Source organism: Dromiciops gliroides, chromosome 2 (assembly GCF_019393635.1).
Source record: "Dromiciops gliroides isolate mDroGli1 chromosome 2, mDroGli1.pri, whole genome shotgun sequence".
NCBI classification, from domain to species: Eukaryota; Metazoa; Chordata; class Mammalia; order Microbiotheria; family Microbiotheriidae; genus Dromiciops; species Dromiciops gliroides.
The window spans coordinates 112,926,267-112,946,227 of record NC_057862.1 but is presented as its reverse complement, the minus strand read 5'-3'; the positions used below and the strand labels follow the sequence as shown (position 1 = coordinate 112,946,227).

The following is a 19,961-nucleotide window of genomic DNA, read 5'->3' as shown; positions in this document are numbered from 1 at the left end:
CTTTCCTAATTCCATCTAGCATTTTCACCACACCCTACTTCTCCAAAGCCCATGAACTTGGGGCAGGAGAAGATGAGGCAGAAAGTGCATTAGACCCAAGAGTATGGCATCCTACATCTCAGAGCTAGGAAGTGGGTGCAAAGGACCCAGCATTCTCCAGGCCAGAACAGACACTGCTATGAGGCACACATACATGCATGCATGCATGTGCGCACACACGCACACGCACACACACACACACACACACACACACACACACAAAATGGGGCACAGCTTGTTTTTTATTTCCTCTCCTCCACAAGGCAGGTACTAGGACAGCATGGCCCTCTCTTCCCCTCCCACATTTCAAAACCACTTGTTACACCCGAGAAGATGTCATGTGGCTATTCTGGTCCTGAGTGGCCTGTAGATGGCCTGCTGTGTCCTGCTCACAGTCCTCCTTGGAGGCCTGACCCTTCTTCCACTGGCTTTCCTCCAACCCGGCCAAGGCAGGCTCCCCGTGAGAGTCCTCACACCCATTCTCATTTGTTTCCAGGGCAGCTCCTTCCCCAGGCCCTTCCCGCTCCACCTCCTCAGCCTCCTCTGGGTCTCTCACTTTGTGAACAATGAAGAGGTGTCGGTTGAGGGAGCTTGCTGAGGTGTAGCACAAGCCACAGAGCAGACACTGGGCCGTAGAGCTGTCTGCCTGGTGTTGAGGTATGTGGCTCTGAAACTCTGGCCCCGAGTCTGTGGCAAAGCTGCACTTTGCACACTGGAAGAGGGCCTTGAGTCTTTTGGTGTTGGGGACAGCTGCTCCATTGGTGGAGCCCAGGGCACCTTCAACTTCAGCAGCCGGTCTCTTCAGATCTTTCATCTAAAAAAAGACACGACAAACAGAGTCCAGGAGAGAAGTTCACTGTGGAATAATCCCAGTTATCACTGGTACCCCTCCTGAGGGCACAGAATGAATCATTGCCTAAGCCAGGCTCACACTACCTCCAGAACCACAGGACTCTAAGCAACTCTCAAGGCTTTCCATACGGTTCCTCTTATCTCTGTGCAACCTCCCACTTCAGTACACCAGAACCCAGTGGTGTGTGGTTTGTGTGCTGGGGGTGGTGGGAGGGACAGGAGAGGACAGGAAGTAGTTGTGGTGGTGCATATGGAGTAGGGGTTATTGTGCCTAAAGAGAACTGCGGCAACAAAACAAGTTCTGGCCTTAGAACTTCTTTTCTTCATTCACTCGACTCTATGTGCCTCCTGCCTCTGCTCCAACAAGGCAATAACACCATGTGTGCAGCTTCTGTTCTGCCCATGCTCAGTTAGCATTAAAGGCTACCCATGTCTTCCATAATCTTCACTTGCCTAGGTGGACCAAGACTTAGTACATAAACTCCATCCAGGAAGCTGGCACTATAAGGGAAACTCACCTGGGAGGACACTCCAGCAGGAGGTCTGGCTTTGGACGTCTGGCTCAAGTCTAGATTTTTGATGCCATGCATAAGGCTGACATGGTTCTCCAGCAGGGAGAGCTGAGGGAAGCTGGGCCTGTCCTCTGTGCAATACCTTCAAAAAACCAGGCCAGGAGAGAAGTAGAATCAGAGCTTCTAGAAGCCACTGGTGAGTAGAAAAGGAGATGCAAACAGAAACAACTCCCAGCTCAAGAGTTTGCCACTAGTGTTCAATATAAAGGAGCGATAAGAAAGCCCTAAGCAGATCAGAGTGATTCCCCCAAAGCACCACAGCCACATACAACCAGGCTAACAGCTGAGACAATCATGGCAAGACCAAGAGAACTGTACCCTGATGAGTGGGTCTTGTCCTTCTCCAGATTCCTGCTGCTCCTGGCCATTGGATAAGCAGTAGTAGGGGTGATGGTGATTGCCATAGAAAAAGCCAGGGATGCTCTCAGAGATAACAGAATATTCAAGTGTGTCATTCTGAGTGGGCAAGGGATTTCCTAGCATCCAAGGCTCCAGTAGCACAGGCTTTGGCAAAAATGTGTAACACTGGGGAAAAGAAGAGAGATGCCCTACTCTCTTTCACAGCACAGTCAGGGAGTTTCTCCTCTTCCCTTTCTGAGGTGCCCTAAGCCACTGGGTTCTCTCACAACAAGCCCCCATATGCCATCAACATAAATACTTTCAGCTCCTGGAGTCCTCTAAGCACGGCCTCTAGCCAGGAACTCACCAACAAGTATAAACCTTCTTGGCTGTATCGTGGTTGTTTCGGCTATGTCGTCGGAGGTTAATGGCGGTGTGGAAGGAGCACTCGCACTGCCGACATGGAAAGCGTTTCACTATCTGAAGAGAGGAAACAGGACACAAAGCATCAGACCCCAGGGAGCTGAGAAAGACTCTACTGAAAGGGATGAAGGAGAGGGAAAGAGGAAGGGCACGTCTTTTCGAGGCCAAGCGACCCCCGTGTATCTGATATATCACAGCTCTAACCCAATCCAGAAGGAGAGGGCTTCTCCATGGGACATGAAGCTGACACTGTAAAGGATTTGAAGGGGCTCTGACTATGCAGAAACAAAGTGCTGAAATTCAGGACTGTGTGACCTACTAGTCAAGGCTTGGTTGTGGGCATCAGAACCCCTTGGACTCTCTTTGGGACCCTATACTACCTACCAAAGGAGCTTGAGAACTAAGCATCACAGAACATTCTGCACCCTGCATCTGATCTCACTCCTCCCCCCACCCCCACTTCCCAAGTCCCCCAAGCCTAGCTGCACAACACTTACCCGGCCGTGGCTCTTCTTCATATGAGACACGTAGCTCTCACGATCAGGGAGCCACTCATGGCAATCTTGGCAGGTCCAGCCAGCACTCCTCAATCTGGGCCTCATCTCAGCCTTGTTCTGGGCTTCAGCGCGGCGTTCCCCAGGCTTATCCCAGCGGACCGAGGTCTGGGCACTGCTTTGCCCAGCCGTACTAGTGGCTGATGGCTCAGCAGGGCTCCCAGGGCCTGGTCGGCCAGAGGATGTCTCAGTTGCAGACCGCAGGCTGGGTAGCTCTTCCACATTGCGTGGGACACCATGGACATTCTAGGGATGGGGAGGGTGATTACTGACTAAGCAAGGAGATGGGTGTAGGGTACCATGCTTGCACTGGCTCTCTGTGAACCTTCCCACCCAGGTCTCCTAACCCACCTTGACATGTTGCATCAGCAGCTGCTTCTGCATGAACACGAGCTGACACTCAGGGCACTTGAAAACTCCCACCATCAATTTGTTGGTGTTCTGATAAAAGTGCTGCTGCATCAGCTTCTTTTTGTTGAAGACAGTTTCACAAGAACACTTATAGATCAATCTAGGGGAAATGACAACAAACCAGGAGAACGTAAAGGATTGTGGCACCCTGACAGGCCCAAGGGCCCCAAAGCATGAGCTCCTTATTTCAAGGACAGGATGGCACAACAACTGTGAGGAGAATTTAGGTGCAGGGTCCCTCCAGGCCACGTGAGAACCAGGACATTTGGGGATAAAAAACCCTTCCCTTTAAATCCTTTTCACAGCTGCAAATGTCCCTGGACTCTAAGCAAGCAGTTCTCCCCACTGGCTCCCAAGGTTCTAGTTACTTCCCTCCAGACTGGCCCCCTGCCCCCCATAGCACTCTGACCATTCCCCTCCCGCCCCTCGCCCCCATGGATATGCACTTACTGAGAGGCTTTATGTGGCTGGGCAGGGTGCTGGGCAGCACTGTGGGCAGCAGTGCCACTAGCAGATTTGAAGGCCATAGGGCAAAATGCACACTTGTGGAAAACCTGGCAGTGCCGCTCTTGGATGTGCCTCTTCAGCAAGGCCAAGGTCACGAAGACCACTCCACAGTGGATGCACCTGGAAAGAAAAGAGAAGAATAGTCAGGCCCAGAGGCTGCGCAGCGCTTCACGAATGCCTTCTCTTCCATCTCCCACCTAGAGTAGTTAGAGCACAGACTTCAGCTCTAGCCATATTCTCAGTGAGGTTATGCCATCAAAGGTCTTCAGTAGGCTTCCCAGCTCTCTACACCTAATCCAAAGGGTTTTTCAGAAGCTACTTAGGAAATGTGTTCACATGGGTGACTGAGGAGGCTGGCAACGGGAAGATACTATAGGACAATGAACTTGGTAGAAACCAGAATGAATTTAAAAAACAGACCCAGAGACCGGCCAGTGCCAGCAGTGTGTGGTCTGCTCTGGCCTTGGGCCTCCATTGTGCTTCGTGTGGTCTGCACCACACAAGCGCACCTACATGATGCTTCATAACTAGAGTTACTTTTGCACACAGCCTCTCTCCTTTGCCAGGCAATAGAGATGCCCCCCCACCCCCAAAGCATTCCATGGTTGTAGTTGTGGTTATATGTCACAGACACAGGCATAATTGTTATTCTTGTTGTAATAGCGGTGATAGCTCTGCTGCCTGGCAGAATCTGTAAAAAGACTTGCCCTCCCACTGCAGAAGAGGCATAGATAATCAGGCATAGATGTTCTTCAAAATATTTCATAAAGCTCCCAAACTAAATCAACAATACATACAGAAGGATAGCAAAAAAAATTGTTGGACAATATGACTCAGGATTAAGAAATAACTAAATCTGTTAGTGTATTAAGTCTGGCAAGAGATTCAATTATGTCAGATCATTGAAAAACAATGATGACTTTATGAGGACGACATGAAAAACAGAAAAGATTTTCTTGACTTCTATATAATCAATCAATCAACCAAGAGACATTTATTAAACACCTGCTCCGTGGCTGGCATTGTGCTGGCATTAGGTATTCAAAAACAAAACCCAGCAGTTTTCTCACACCATTTTCTCTACTAATGACAATAGAGCTTGCCATATTTGGATTCTTAATGTTCAGCTGGGTGGCACAGTGGATAGAATGCTAGGCCTGGAATCAGGAAGAACTGAATCAAAATTTGGCCTTAGACACTAGCTCTGTGGCCCTGGGCAAGTCACTTAACCCTGTTCACCTCAGTTTCTTTATATGTAAAATGAGCTGGAGAAGGAAATGGCAAATCACTCCAGTATCTCTGCCAAGAAGATCCCAAATGGGGTCATGAAGAGTTGGATATGACAAAAAAAGACTGAACAACAAACGATATTTCAGTCCCTGACTGCTTCATGACTTGTAGACACAAAGGAGGTCCTTTCATGGAGGTGTCACAATTTTGAGGGTTTGAGGGATCAACTCTCAACTATCTCAAAGAAGGGATAATACTCATCTTTTTTTAAAACTGACAATTTAACTGTCCAAGAAAAGGCAACTAAGAAAACAACAAATAATAACCAAACTAGGTGCCTACTTTACTTTCCCATTTCTATAACATTTATGAGAATGATCTTTACCCATATTGGAAGCATGAAGTAATTAGAAAGAAGAGGCAGTCTTTCAGAAACAACATGCTACCAAAAACATCTTTATAGACACACAATTGAATAAAAGGTGAAGAAAATAGAAGATTTCACCAGGCTTATCAAGGTTCTCCTTCCATAAAGTGAATCCCATGCATAAAGCAAAAGCAAAAGCAAAAGGAAAAAAGATTCCATGAAAGATGGACAACAAACAACAACTGTTTGATGACTGATTAAAAACAGCAAAGCTTAAGAGGGAGATGACTATTTACCATAGTCAAAAGGTGTTTGGAGAAAGGTCCAAATAGAACAGGGATTCTCTATCAATGCTGAAGTCTTCCAGATGTTCCTGTTTGCAGATGGCATTGTGCAACACTACAAACTTTCCTAAATGAGATCCATGATCACTCAAAAGAGTTCAGCCTACCTAGCCTAATGAGAACAATCAAGGAGGTAAAGAATGTCATTGTCCATAAGAGGGATTCTTAAACCTTTTCCACTTGCGACCCCTTTTCACCCAAGAAATCTTTACGTGGCCCCAGATACACAGCTATATAAAATAGGTATACAAATCAAACAGGTATTGCCACATTTTCCACAACCCTCATATCCAGTTACTCGACCCCATGTGGGGCCATGCCCCACAATTTAAGAAGCTTTGGTCCAGACTATGACATGCAGTTGGATGGTCAGTCCACATACCATAAGTACATATAACTTAAGGATACACTGTGCATGGACAGTAAAATGGGCTCAGAGTAGAAGAGGGGCAAGAGAGCCTGGCCTGGGGTAGGGAGGAGAGCGCCCACTCCATCTCAGAATTTGTGATAAAGGAGGTTTCATTGGGTTATCCAGGTCCCCTCAATCCCTTAAGAGAGAAATCCATGGAATGACATGGCTAAGATTTGGGGAGAACTACTTTTTAGGATTAGGAGAAAATGGAGACAGGATTCTTTAAACTAAACTACTATCAGAGAAATAAAGAAGCCCTGAATAATGAAATTCTGAACATATAAAGAGAAATCATTCTAGAGAAGAGGAAAAAGGGCAGTTGTTTTTGTGGCCCAGGGTACTCACCAACCAACCTGAGTTTTTAAAAGTCACACAGAGAAGATGAAAGCAGGAATAGGTAATAGCAGATGAATACAAAGTGCATGGCATGGGGCTTTAAGAACCACGTCAGAAATTCTGAAGCTTAGAATGAGCTAGCAAGGCTGGAAAAAAGGAATTTAAAAACAAATCTTTTCTGAGAAGGAGCAAGGCTTCTGTGCAGGACAGACTGGAGGACAAATGCTGATGGAGAGAAGGCAAAGTTGCTTTTGTTTCCTCAGACAAAGAGAATAATCTTTGGATTGGAAAGAACAGAAAAAAGGGGCAGCTGAGTGGTGCAATGGATAAAGCACTGGCCCACAATGCCCCATGCACAAAAAAATTTTTTAAAGGCAAAACAAAAACAAAAACAAAAAAGCAAAACAAACAAAACTCCTCCCAGCTCTAAATTCCATACTCTCCAAAGTATATTTCGTTGACTTGGAAAGAACAGAAGTAGTTATAATGAAGAAGAGCTAGTTAGAAGGAAAGGTATAAAATGTAAAGTATGGCTAGAAGCAGAGGCAGGCTGGTTATTTACTAAGAGTGACTGACAGATAAACAGATGGACAACCTCAGCTCACTGGTACCCAGCCAAGGCCAAGAGATCTAGAAAGGGGCTCCAGGAGGCATATCAGCCTATCAAATGGATATGGGTGAGAGGCAGCTAGGTGGCACAGTGGATAGAGCACCGGCCCTGGAATCAGGAGTACCTGAGTTCAGGTCTGGCCTCAGACACTTCACACTTACTAGCTGTGTGACCCTGGGCAAGTCACTTAACCCCAATTGCCTCACTAAAAAAAAAATGACCATGGGTTAGAGCTGCACAAAGAGTGTAGTTAGACTATGATACGCACCCCTGGAGGAGATACCTGAGTGGATAAGATTGATTTTGAAGTCTCTAAGCATGCAAGGGCAGTTCTGGACAATGGGATATACCTCAGGCCTTAGAACTTGTACCTCTTATGCTGACCTAATAAAACCCTTCCCCAGGCCTCCATCTTCCTCCAGAAGCTGTGAAAAGGACTAAAGGGATGAGAAATGGGCTTCCAGATGGTCATCTCTCACAGATAAGGTGAAGGTACCTACTACACTCCATGCAGAAAGTGATACATACTGATTTATAAAAGAACACTATTATTGTAAAGACAAACAACTTTGAAAGATTCAGACACTCTAATCAACACAATGGAACCAACAGTTCTAGAGGACGCATGATGAACTCAAGAGTGCATACTGAAGGATATTTGGAGGGGTATGGGGAGAACACATTCCTAATTTGGGCATTTGTTTTGTTTGGCTATACATACTTGTAATGGGTTTGGTTTTCTTGCTTTCCGAATAGGTGGGAGAGGGAGAGGAATGAAGAGAATATAGAACTGAAAATATAATAAATTGAATTTTAAAAAAAAGAGATACATATTAATACCTATTTAGTTACTGAATTCCTTAGCTGGAAAATGGGTTCTCCTTCAGAAATTTTTTTGGGGGCGGGGGGGGGGGGGCCGGGGGCGCCGGTGTGGGCTGTGAGGGTTAAGTGACTTGTTCAGGGCTACACAGCTAGTAAGTGTCTAATGTCTGAGACTGGATTTGAACTCAGGCCCTCCTGAATCCAGGGCTGGTGCTCTATCCACTGCACCTAGCTGCCCCCTTCTTCAGAACTCTTTAAAGGATTTTAAACTTCTAGGCACATACTATGTTCTAACTTATATACTATAGTTTTGTAGACACATCTCTCTACTAATAAGTCGCTTGTTCTTTATAGGAACTATCTCACTTCTCTTTTTTTATCTCCCCTAGTGCCTATCACTATGTTTTACAAATTACAGATCTTTTGATAAATGTTCACTGAACTCAATTATCTATGTCATTCATCTGAAGCCTACCATATTGTTATCTTTTTATGTGTGTCACATCTAGTCTTCCCAAACAAAAAACTATTCCTTTTTTTTTTTCATAATCTCCACAGAAGGTCAGCACTGAGGGCATGCCGAACTCAAGAGTATCCTAAGGTGACAGACACCCCCACCCCCACCCAAGTCAGCCTTAAGCAGTAAGTATTTATAGGGGTGACGGAGAGTTCTTCCACTGCTCTGTCTTTGTTGGGGGAGAGTGCTGTAGGTTCTGTGCATAGGAACCACTTCTAATCTTTTATTTGACAGTTGGAAATATCACTTTCTCCTTAAATAACTTCTCTCCCAAGTCACTGCTCAGCCACCATTAAAGAATGGGGCTCCACAAAACAGCAAGACACATGGTAATCTTGCCAATTTTCCATACATTAGACATAACTCTATCACCAAAATAAAACATGGACTACAGAAAAAGCGGATGCTCAAATATTTGTTGATTATTGTTTGTTGACTGGCAACAAAAGTACTTTGTCTGATTTATGAGTAAAGGAGTGCATATAAAGATAATTATGACCATACTAAAATTTGATCTGGTTCCTACTTAGAACACAAACACAAAAGAGAAGCTTAATAAATGTTTGTTGATTGATTCGATTCACTCAGTAAATCAACTGATATTCAGTATAAATAACTGACACTGTGAAATTCACTTTAACAGAAAGTATATTCAATAGCTGCTTATGGCCAGCTAGCCCATGGGAATTTGAGATCTCTAAAGACAAATGCCTTTGTAGAGGCAGTATGGTAGAGTGAAAAGGGTACTGACTGAACTATGTAGCAGAATGTTTGGATTAAACCCTATTTGGCCCACTAACTAGCTATTTATGACTTCTGCCAGGTTATTTAATGATTCCTGGTCAAGGTTTCTACAGCTATAAAGTTCAGACAATACTTGCCCTGCCAACCTCATGGGTGTTGAGAGATTCAAATGAGATAATGGATGTTAAAGCACCATGTAAAGTATAGAACCCTCTATCTTAACTGGTGACAGCCTACCTTGCTTGCTGCTCCCGCTGAGGAGAAGCTCCAGCCTTGCTCCACTTCACTCCTGACTCAACTCTTGTCTTCTCCTCTTCTGATGGCTGCCTTGAACCCTTGTGAGTACCCTGTCCCTGTCCAACTTCCCTCTAGATGTTGTTTTCTCCCATTAGAATGTAAGTTTCTCTGGGACAGGGGTTGCCTGGCTTGCTTATGTTTGTATTCCTAGTGCTAAGCACAAGTGCCTGCATAGAGGACTACCTTAGTAAAGAAAGGCTGGAGCTGGCTAGCCATACAAATGTAAAGTATTCAAACTCTTTGTTCCACTGGAGGTCCGAAGAGGAGGAGCCTTTGGCAAAACAGAAAGTTTGCTTCAGATTCGGTAAGTTTTCTCTGCTGCCCCAAGAACCTTCTAGCCCCTCATTCCCCTCCGAGGTTCCCTCAGCTGCCGACATGCAGAACGACCTGTACGTGCTGAGGAAATGCTCCTCGAGCAACAGGATCATTGGGGCCAAGGACCACGCGTCCATCCAGATGAACGTGGCCGAGGCTGACAAGGTCACAGGCAGATTCAATGGCCGATTTAAAACTTAATGCAATTTGTGGAACAATTCGTAGAATGGGAGAATCTGATGACTCTATTTTCCGGCTGGCAAAAAAATGATGCTATTGTTTCAAAGAATTTCTAATTGAAGAAACCTTGTGGAATATGTCTTAATAAATCAGAAAAATGTTTTTAAAAAAAAAAGAAAAAAAAAGAAAGCTTCCTTCAATTATTTCAATTCTAAGGATTCCAGTCACAGCCTAGGACAGGCTCTACCTCAAGAGTGGTTCAAGCTGCCACGTGATTGTCAAGCTGGATAAGCACTGGGTCAATAATTAACTACAGTATAAAAACAAACAAACAAAAAACAAAAACAAAAACCAACCAAAACAAAACTGCTATATCAGGGGCAGCTAGGTGGCACAGTGGACAGAGTACCGGCCCTGGAGTCAGGAGTACCTGAGTTCAAATCTGGCCTCAGACACTTAACACTTACTAGCTGTGTGACCCTGGGCAAGTCCCTTAACCCCAACTGCCTCAAAAAACAAACAAACAAACAAACAACAACAACAAAAACCCTGCTATATCAAATCAATTCCCGTACTGTTTTGTCCTCAGGGTACAAAAATGACTCAAATAATAATGACGGCTGAAACAAGGTTTGTGAAATGCTTCTACACATATTACCTTCATGAGAACCCTGTAAGATAATGGAGGGGGGCGGGGGGAAGGGCCAGGGCGGGGGGGGGGGGGGGGGGTTGTTCTGTAATTTTACCAGAATGTAGAGCTCCATGCTATACAACCTTCCTTCACCAAAGCAGACTGGTAAGTTCACTAACAAGTCACATGATCACACCACTAGTACAAGTCCAGTGCTTGTTTGCTGACAGATTCCTTACTTCAAGGTGGATCCTCTAGCCATTGTCCTGCTGCCTTCTCTAGGTAAGCACATACCACAGGTATTATCATCTCTGTTTTACAGATAAAGAAACTAAGGGTCAAAGAGTAAATGGCTCATCCATTGGAGGTGAGATTCCAACCCAGGCTTTTCCTGTGTCTGAATCTAGCGCTCTTTCTACTACTATATCACATCACCTCTCAACAAAGTGTAATTTTACTTCCAGAGAAATGGACATTTGTTTGTTTTTGTAGGGCAATGAGGGTTAAGTGACTTGCCCAAGGTCACACAGCCAGTAAGAGAAATGGACATTTTAAGGGGAGGGAATATGTATTCAGTAATTTTTTTCTTTCTTTCATTGTCTCCTCTGGTAATCTTTTGGTCTAGAGGCCAGGGAATGTTTCTGTCCTCCTAACTAGGCCTAAAAGTACTAAGGGGATCATGCAAACTTTGTTGTTGTTGAGTGGTTCAGTTGTGTCCTGGACCATATCACACCAATACTGTCCATGAGGTTTTCTTGGTAAAGATACTGGAGTGGTTCACCATTTCCTTCTCCAGGGGATTATGGGAACGGAGGTTAAGTGATTTGCCCAGGGTCACACAGCAGGTAAGTATCTGAGGCTAGATTAGAACTCAGGTCTTGGGGCAGCTAGGTGGCATAGTGGATAGAGCACCGGCCCCGGAATCAGGAGTACCTGAGTTCAAATCTGGCCTCAGACACTTAACACTTACTAGCTGTGTGACCCTGGGCAAGTCACTTAACCCCAACTGCCTCACTTTAAAAAAAAAAAAAAGAACTCAGGTCTTTCTGACTCCAGCCTAGCACTCTATGCATGATCAAGCTGCTTCATAGTGCAAACTGACCCAACTCAGGACTCAGATAAATTCACAATTTTATCAGTGTGAACATGCCCTCCACACATGCAGATCACAATTGTTCCCCACCTCTCAGTTTTATAACACTAAACGCTCTAAGGGGACCCATACCAGTATGTTGGAAGCCTTTCTCAATCCTCTTAATCTCTCTAGGTACCAATGTAGTACTTTGCTACTTGTTTTCTCGTCCTATGTAACTAGCCTACCTCCTTTTCTATTCACATAGATACATATAAACTCACAGAATGGGTTTTTTGGGGTTTTTTTGGTGAGGCAATTGGGGTTAAGTGACTTGCCCTGGGTCACACAGCTAGTAAGTGTTAAGTGTCTGAGGCCAGATTTGAACTCAGGTCCTCCTGACTCCAGGGCCGGTGTTCTATCCACTGCACCACCTATCTGCCCCCTAAACTCACAGAATGTTACACCTAGAAGGGTATTTACACATGAGGAAAGTTATGGTCCTCAGTGATATCTTTTAAACCACTTATCCTAGGCACTAAATCTTTTCATTGCTCCTTGGGATACTCTTCACTTTGATTCTTCCAAAATCTTGTATTCCATGATTCAGCAATATGCATCCCTGAGGGAATACTGGTGTTAAAGAGAGGATTTTGCTGCAATAAGCAATTTGGGATCATTAAAATCAGTGTAAAATTTCCTAAGTGCCTTCTTTTTCTTTCTTACTGATTTCCAGCTCCAGTTCACCATTGGTCTGCAGCATTTGTCCAAGATTTTATATACATGTGAATGTACATACATACATACATACATATTCTAATTCTTTCTCTCCCCGCCTCCCCCCCAGCCCCAGCCCCAGCCCCAGCCCCAGCCCCAGCCCCGCTCCTCCCTTCCTTCCCTTTCAGGTTGCCTATACATCTATGTATGTCATAGTCTGGGCAACAGACATTTTTTTATCCATCATTTTGCAGTGTAAATGGTTAAAACAATCTATTTCACATTACAATGTGAAGGTGTTATAGAGCTCCTGGATTTAACGTGTAATTAGTATGGGGCCATGTATCAAATTGTCTGTTTAGAGAATACTGCCATTGACAGGTAATCCTTCCTTTGTTTGGATCCTGTGCAGGATACCTACCATGAAACTGACAAAAAACCTAGGTGAGCACATGTTTCCCCTGCTTTACACTGGTCTTGATTTTAACACTTGAGGAAATCCATGAACAAAATTACTACAAAAATTACATGTCATAGTCCTGTATAAACTGAACTGATGAAAACTACCATAAAAACACTCTACTTTGTGTTTGCCCTCTTGTTATGGATGAGGAAACAGAGGCTAAGGGAGGAAATCTATTGGATTCTATGTCCAGAAATAAACATTACTCTATGTGGCTTTTTTTTTTTGAAAGTCTATTTTAAGGTGGGGGGGGGGCGCAACGAGGGTTAAGTGACTTGCCCAGGGTCACACAGCCAGTAAGTGTCAAGTGTCTGAGGCCGCATTTGAACTCAGGTCATCCTGAATCCAGGGCCAATGCTTTATCCACTGTGTCACCTAGCTGCCCCTTATGTGGCTTCTTAAAATGTGCGCTCTACTATATAAAACTCGCTCTATGAAAACTTGTTTGTTTTGTCTCATGTTCCCAAGCCTATCCTTGAGAATGCATAACTACTATTTATCATAAATATTTAGAGAAATGTGACAGTAGACATGAGTTGGTGGTTGCTAGTGTCCTCTTGTTTCAGATTTTTAAGCAAAAGCAGCACCTGTGATTTTTTCCCTTTCTTTTATCATCTTCCCCAGTTGGAGATATTTTGGAAATCCCTTCCTGTGCCTTTAAAGCTCTGTTACCTCTAGCACAGATTTCTTCTCTCCATCAGGCCCAACCACATTCCAGCTTCACCTTCTTAAATGCTTTCTCTGCTTCTTCACCAAGTACACGAGGTACTCCGTGGTTGGGTACAGATGTACGAATTCAGGATATCATCATCAGAGACTGCTTTTTAAAATCTAGGGTGTCCTTTTGTATTCATAGCTGCCCTTCCATTTGTGTGTACAAATGGTTTCTGGTTTGGCAAGATAATCAAATATCCCATGAAATCATTCAAGCTTCTTGTTGCCTTTGGGCAGAAAATGAAACCAACTCTGCCAACTACTTAATTCATTTCTTCGAGAAGAACTGTCAACATGTCCTTTCATTTAGTTGTCATTATAACAGAATCTCAGAATTGGAATGGGTTTCCAAGTTCATCAAGTCCAACCCATCCCTGGCAAAGGCTCCCCCTTTATAACACACCACACACAAACAATCATCCAAGCCTTTGTTTGAAAATCTCCAATAAGGATAAGGCTACTACCTTCCAAGACAACACATTCTACCAATAAACAGCTCAATTTGTCAGAAAGTTTTCATTTATATCAAACCTAAACTTGCCTCTTTGCAACTGCCACCCATTGTTCTTAGCTTTTGCCTCAGAGGTCAGAGTTCCTCTTCCAAACGTCTGAAGCTACCATTTCTTCACACTCCTAAGTCTTCCCTTTCTCAGGTAAAATATTCCTGTTTCCTTCAATCAAACAGCAGAAATCAAGGTCTTTCAACATCCTGGATACCATCCTCTGAATATCAGCCCTCTCAAGCACATAACGACCTAGTTAAAAAATGAAATCCAGAACTGAACAAGCTACTTCAAATGTGTCTGGACTACTGCATACTGCACCTCTCCATGCAGCCTGCATTAGTTTTCTTGTCTGTCATATCAGCCTGGTGGTTAATATGGGATTTACAAACCACTAAAACATCTGGCATAGCTAAGCCTCTTTCATCTTGTACTTGTGAAGTTCAAATTTTTAAAAATACAAGTGTAAAACGGCATCTTTCTCTCCATTAGATTTTTACTATATGAATGTTCTAGTCTGTCAAGATCTTTTGGGATCCTGACTCTTTGATCCAGCTTTGTACAACTTGCAAATATGACTGGTATGCAATCTCTGACTTTATCCAAGTCATTGATTAATCAAAATGTAAGTGAGCAGCTCAAGTCCAAGCACAGATTTTTTTTTGGGGGGGTGGGGTGGTGGTGGTGGTGGTGTGTGGAGAACTACATGTATAACTCTCCTATACTGACATTAAAACATTAATGGTTACCATTTGGGTCTTCCAAGTAACCAATTCGAAATTCACTTAATTGTACTACTAGTAGCTCACTTTTCTACATCTTTTCCACAAGAAAAGTTTAAGAGACTCTGACAAATGCACTGCTAAAATCTAGATAAGCTAAATTTAAAGCATTTTCCTCATCCACCAGTCTAGCAACCCTGTCAAAAAGGAAAATAAGGTTAAAGATAAGCTCCAAATTGATATATAACTTTGATAAAGGGAAACATCATAAAGAAATTACTGTAAGGTAGAAATTGCCTTTCAGATATATGAACAGAGGAAGAGTTACAAGGAATGGAGAGCATCAAGAAAATAAAACAAAATATTTGATGCCATAAAATTTTAAAGTTTTTGCACAAAATAAAATCAATGTAGCTAAACTAAAATTGGAAGGGAAACTAACTGGGAAGGTGGGGGGAATGTCTACAGCAAACTTCTCTGATAAAGGCCTTATTTCCAAGGCATATAAGGAACTGATTCAAATTTATATGGCTAAGAGGAATCCCAATGAATAAGTGGCCAAAAGATATGAGTAAGCAGTTTTCTAAGAAAGATATCTAAACTACCAACAGGCATATGAAAAAGTGCTTCAAATCACCAATAATTTGAGAAATGAAAATTAAAGCAACATCAGATTGGTAAAGTTGACAAAGAGAGGAAAATAAATGTTGGAGTTGCTGAGGAAAAACAGGCACATTAATGCAACCAACTGTTGGTAGAGCTGTGTAATTGGTCCAGGCTTCTGGAAAGCAATTTGGAACTCTGCCCCCAAAATTACTAGACAATCTATGAAAATTTTTTACTCGGCAATACCACTAGTTCTATATCCAAAAGAAATCAAAGGAAAAAGAAACTGACAAGTGTGAACAAAAATACTTATTACAGATCTTTTTGTGGTGACAAAGAACTGAAAAGCATGGGAGTGCCTATTAACTGGGAAATGGCTATATGAATGTAATGGAATACTAGTGAACTAAGAAAGGTTTTATAAAAGGCTTCAAGAAAATTCAAGGAAGACTTATATGAACTGATGCAGAGTAAAGTGAGTAGAATCAGAAAAATTTATACAGTAACAAAAACACTGCAAAGGGAAACAACTCCATGCAATGACCAGCCGTGATTCCAGAGGACCAGTGATGACACAGGCTACCTACCTCCTGACAGAGCTGATGTACTCAGGTGAGAGGGACTTTTTCTTAGGCATGGCCAATGAGGGAATCTATTTTACAAGGCCCATTTCTTTTCTTCTTTCTCTAATCCTGAGATACCTTTCCTATTCTCCATATGGACCTTTGTATTTATTTTGTGCACACTAACTCTCAGTACATATCTTCTCCCATGAGCAGAATGCATGCTCTTAAAGAGCAGAGACAATATCATTTTTGTCTTTGTATCCTCAGCACTTGGCACAGTTCCTGGTATACAGTAGGAACTTAACAGATACTTGTTGATGATACACCACAGTCTTTCAAAGATCACTGAGAATTGTTCAGAATCACATCCAAAGGTTCTTTCAGTACCCAGTGAGGCAATTGATTTGAGCCTGTTGATCTGAACTCGAGGAAAGCCAGAAGTTCTTTAACTATCTCCTTACTTATCTTGGACATGAAATCTTCAACAATCACTCTTTTTTTTGTTGTTCTTTCCAGTCCTAAGACCATACTTCCCTTGGTAAAGAAAATATAAGACACACACACACACAAAAGTTGTGCAGTTCTGAATTATTTTGATTTATTATCATCCAATCTATCTCAAGCATCCATCCTAACCCTTTTCTTTTTAAAAAACAAAACTCTTTTTGTTATGTTCATAATAGATCATACCTAGAATTTACATGGAGCTTCAAGGTTCTGCAAAGTGCTTTAAAAATATTATCTCACTTTATCTTCACAACAATCCTGAAAGATGAGTATTATCTCCATTTTATAGATGAGGAAACTGAGGCACACAGAAGTGAAATGACTTGCCTCTGGTCACATATCTAATAAATGTCTGAGGCTGGATTTGAACTCAGATCTTCCGGATTTCAGGTGCAGCAGTCTATCCACTGCATCACCTGACTGCCAAATGCTAGCTTTCCTTATACTAACCATAGCTCTTTCTGAGGTTTAACATATACTTAAGCTTTTCTAAAAGGTCTATGACATGCTATGGTATTCATCCTTCGTTATTTGTTTCCCTCTTCTATGTATCTTTTAAAAATCTAGGTTTGGGGCAGCTAGGTGGCGCAGTGGATAGAGCACGGCCCTGGATTCAGGAGGACCTGAGTTCAAATCCAGCCTCCGACACTTGACACTTACTAGCTGTGTGACCCTGGGCAAGTCACTTAACCCCAATTGCCACACACACACACACACACACACACATCTAGGTTGATTGATGACTTTCCTACATAACCACAAAACTAAAACAAACAACCCCCCCACACACAAAAACCCCACAAAACAAAATAACCCCCCCACACACACATACAACCTTCTGATCCTGTTCAATGGAACCATCTCTCTGAGTCTTTGGAATCTCCTTGGGAGTTTTTCCTCTCTTATAGGCTAACTTACTTTGCAGAATTTTGGGCCATGATATCCCAAACTATCCTTTTTCTAAGGGCAGCTAGGTGGTGCAGTGAATAGCGCACTGGCTCTGAAGTTGGGAGGACCTGAATTCAAATCTTACCTCAGATACTTATTAGCTGTGTGACCCTAAGCAAGTCACTTAACCCCAAACTTCCTAAAATATCCAAGGCCATCTCCAGTCATCTTGATATATATGTAGATTGATCTACCCATCTATCTATCTATCCATCTATCTATCTATATTTTGCCATTAGACCTAGATGGCTCTAGTGAGGTTGGTGACCTTGTATAGCCCTCCCTCACTTAAGTCCAGTTCAGTGCAAGTTGTGACATCACCCCAATGTCATGGTCCTCTTCAAGAATGAAGGACAAACAACAACAGCAACAACAACCCTTTTTTCTCAATCCTTTTTTCTCTTATTCCTTAATAGATAAATGGTTAAATAATACGAACAGTATCATAAGGATCATACACTATGACCAGGTAGGATTTATGCCAGGAATGCAGGGCTGGTTCAATATTAGGAAAACTATCAGTATAAATTACCATATCAATAGCAAAACCAACAGAAATCATATGACTACTTCAATAGATGCAGAAAAAGCCTTTGACAAAATACAGCACCCATTCCTATTAAAAACACTAGAGAGGAGGTAGCTAGGTGGCACAGTGGATAAAGCATTGGCCCTGGATTCCGAAGGACCTGAGTTCAAATTCGGCTTCAGACACTTGACACTTACTAGCTGTGTGACCCTGGACAAGTCACTTAATCCCAACTGCCTCAAAAAACCCAAAACAAGACAAAACACTAGAGAGCATAGGAATAAATGGAGCTTACCATAAAATGTTAAGTAATATTTATCTAAAACTATCAGCAAGTATGTAATGGGGATAAGCTAGAAACCTTCCCAATGCAATCAGCGGTGAAGCAAGGATGCCCATTATCACCTCTATCATTTAATATTGTACTAGAAATATTAGCTATAGCAAAAAGAGAAGAAAAAGAAATTAAAGGAATGAGAATAGGCATTGAGGAAATAAACTATCACTTTTTTGCAGACAAAAAGATGTTATACTTAGAAAATCCTAGAGAACACTACTTGAAATTATTAACTTTAGCAAGTTGTAGAATGCATAATAAACACACATAAATCATCAGCATTTCTATATATTACCAACAAAGGCTAGCAGCAAGAAACAGAAAGAGAAATTCCATTTAAAATAACTATAGACAACATAACCCAGGAACTACATAAATACTTTTCACGCAAATAAAGTCAGATCTAAACAACTAGAAAAATATTAATTGCTCATGGGTGAGCCAAGCCAATATAATAAAAATGACAATCCTACCTAAATTAATCTATTTATTCAGTGCCATACCAATCAAACTATAAAAAAAATTATTTTATAGATCTAGAAAAAATATCAAAAAAGCTCAAGGATATTAAGGGAATCAATGGAAAAATGCAAAAGAGGGTGGTATAGCCCAGGGCTTCTTAAACTTTTTCCACTTGTGACCTGTTTTTGCCCGAGGAATTTTTACACAATCCCGGGTATATAAGTATATAAAATAGGTATACATAATTTTTTCCTGTTGCCAAATTTCTCACAAATCCCACATTCAGTTATGCAACCCCATATGAGGTCGTGACCCACTTAAGAGCTCTAGCCATTCCAGATCTCAAACTTTATTATAAAGCAGTAATTACCAAAACAATCTGATACTGGCTAATGGAGAGATGGATCAGTGGGATAAAATAGGTACAAATTACAATGTACTAAATGACCATAGTAATCTATGATAAACCCAAAGATCCGAGCTTTTGGAACAAAAACTCATCATTTGACAAAAACTGCTGGGAAAATTGGAAAACAGTATGGCAGAAATTAGGTATAGACCAACATCTCACACCGTATACAAAAATAAAGTCAAAATGGGTACATGATTTACACATAAAAGGTGATACCATAAGCAAATTAAGAGAGCATGGAATAGTTTATCTGTAAGATTTATGTATAGAGGAAGAATTTAGGACCAAAGATATAGAGAGTATTATTGTAAAATAGATAATTTTGATTATATAAAATTAAAAAGCTTTTGTGTAAACAAAATGAATGCAACCAAAATTATAATAAGGAAAGCAGAAAACTAGGAAAGAATTTTTGCAACAATTGTCTCTGGTAAACGCCTCATTTCTCAAATATGTAAAGAACGGTGCCAAATTTATAAAAATACAAATAATTTCCCGTTTGATAAATGGTCAAAGGCTATGAACAGGCAGTTTTCAGACAAAGAAATCAAAACCATATGTCATATGAAAAAATTATTTAAATCACTACTAATCAAATAAATGCAAATTAAAACAATTCTGAGGTACCATCTCACACTTATCAGAATGGCTAATATGACAAAAATGGAAAATGGTGAATGGTGATAGGGATGTGGGAAAACTAGGACACTTGTTTGTCATGCCGGGGTGGGAGTGGGGATAAGCTTCCACTCTCTATAAAATGCTCCAATAGCGTGTGTCTCCAATAGCCTCTGATAACTGAAGCCCAACTCCTGGCCTTCTCGTGTGGGAACTGTTTCTGCTAACAGGAGAAGGGGTGAAGGTGAGTCACTGACACCTTAAAACCAGTTGCTTCGGGCAG

At 42.1% G+C, this 19,961-nt stretch overlaps 1 protein-coding gene across 5 annotated transcripts in view; it reads right to left on the bottom strand.

Moving 5' to 3' along the window:
• Positions 1–263: 263 nt before the first annotated feature.
• ZNF592 (zinc finger protein 592) overlaps positions 264–19,961 on the bottom strand; it is a 67,451-nt gene continuing 47,753 nt past the window's right edge. For 4 of the 5 annotated variants that reach the window (XM_043986898.1, XM_043986894.1, XM_043986897.1 and 1 more), the window contains 6 exons: positions 3,641–3,817; positions 3,131–3,290; positions 2,723–3,025; positions 2,170–2,282; positions 1,410–1,545; positions 264–853 (listed from right to left, as the gene is read on the bottom strand). In XM_043986898.1, coding sequence (XP_043842833.1) covers positions 359–853; positions 1,410–1,545; positions 2,170–2,282; positions 2,723–3,025; positions 3,131–3,290; positions 3,641–3,817 — 1,384 coding nt within the window. In that variant the 3' untranslated portion in view covers positions 264–358. Of the gene's footprint in view, positions 854–1,409; positions 1,546–1,587; positions 1,989–2,169; positions 2,283–2,722; positions 3,026–3,130; positions 3,291–3,640; positions 3,818–19,961 lie in introns of those variants that run through there. The other variant, XM_043986899.1, reaches the window with a different exon arrangement.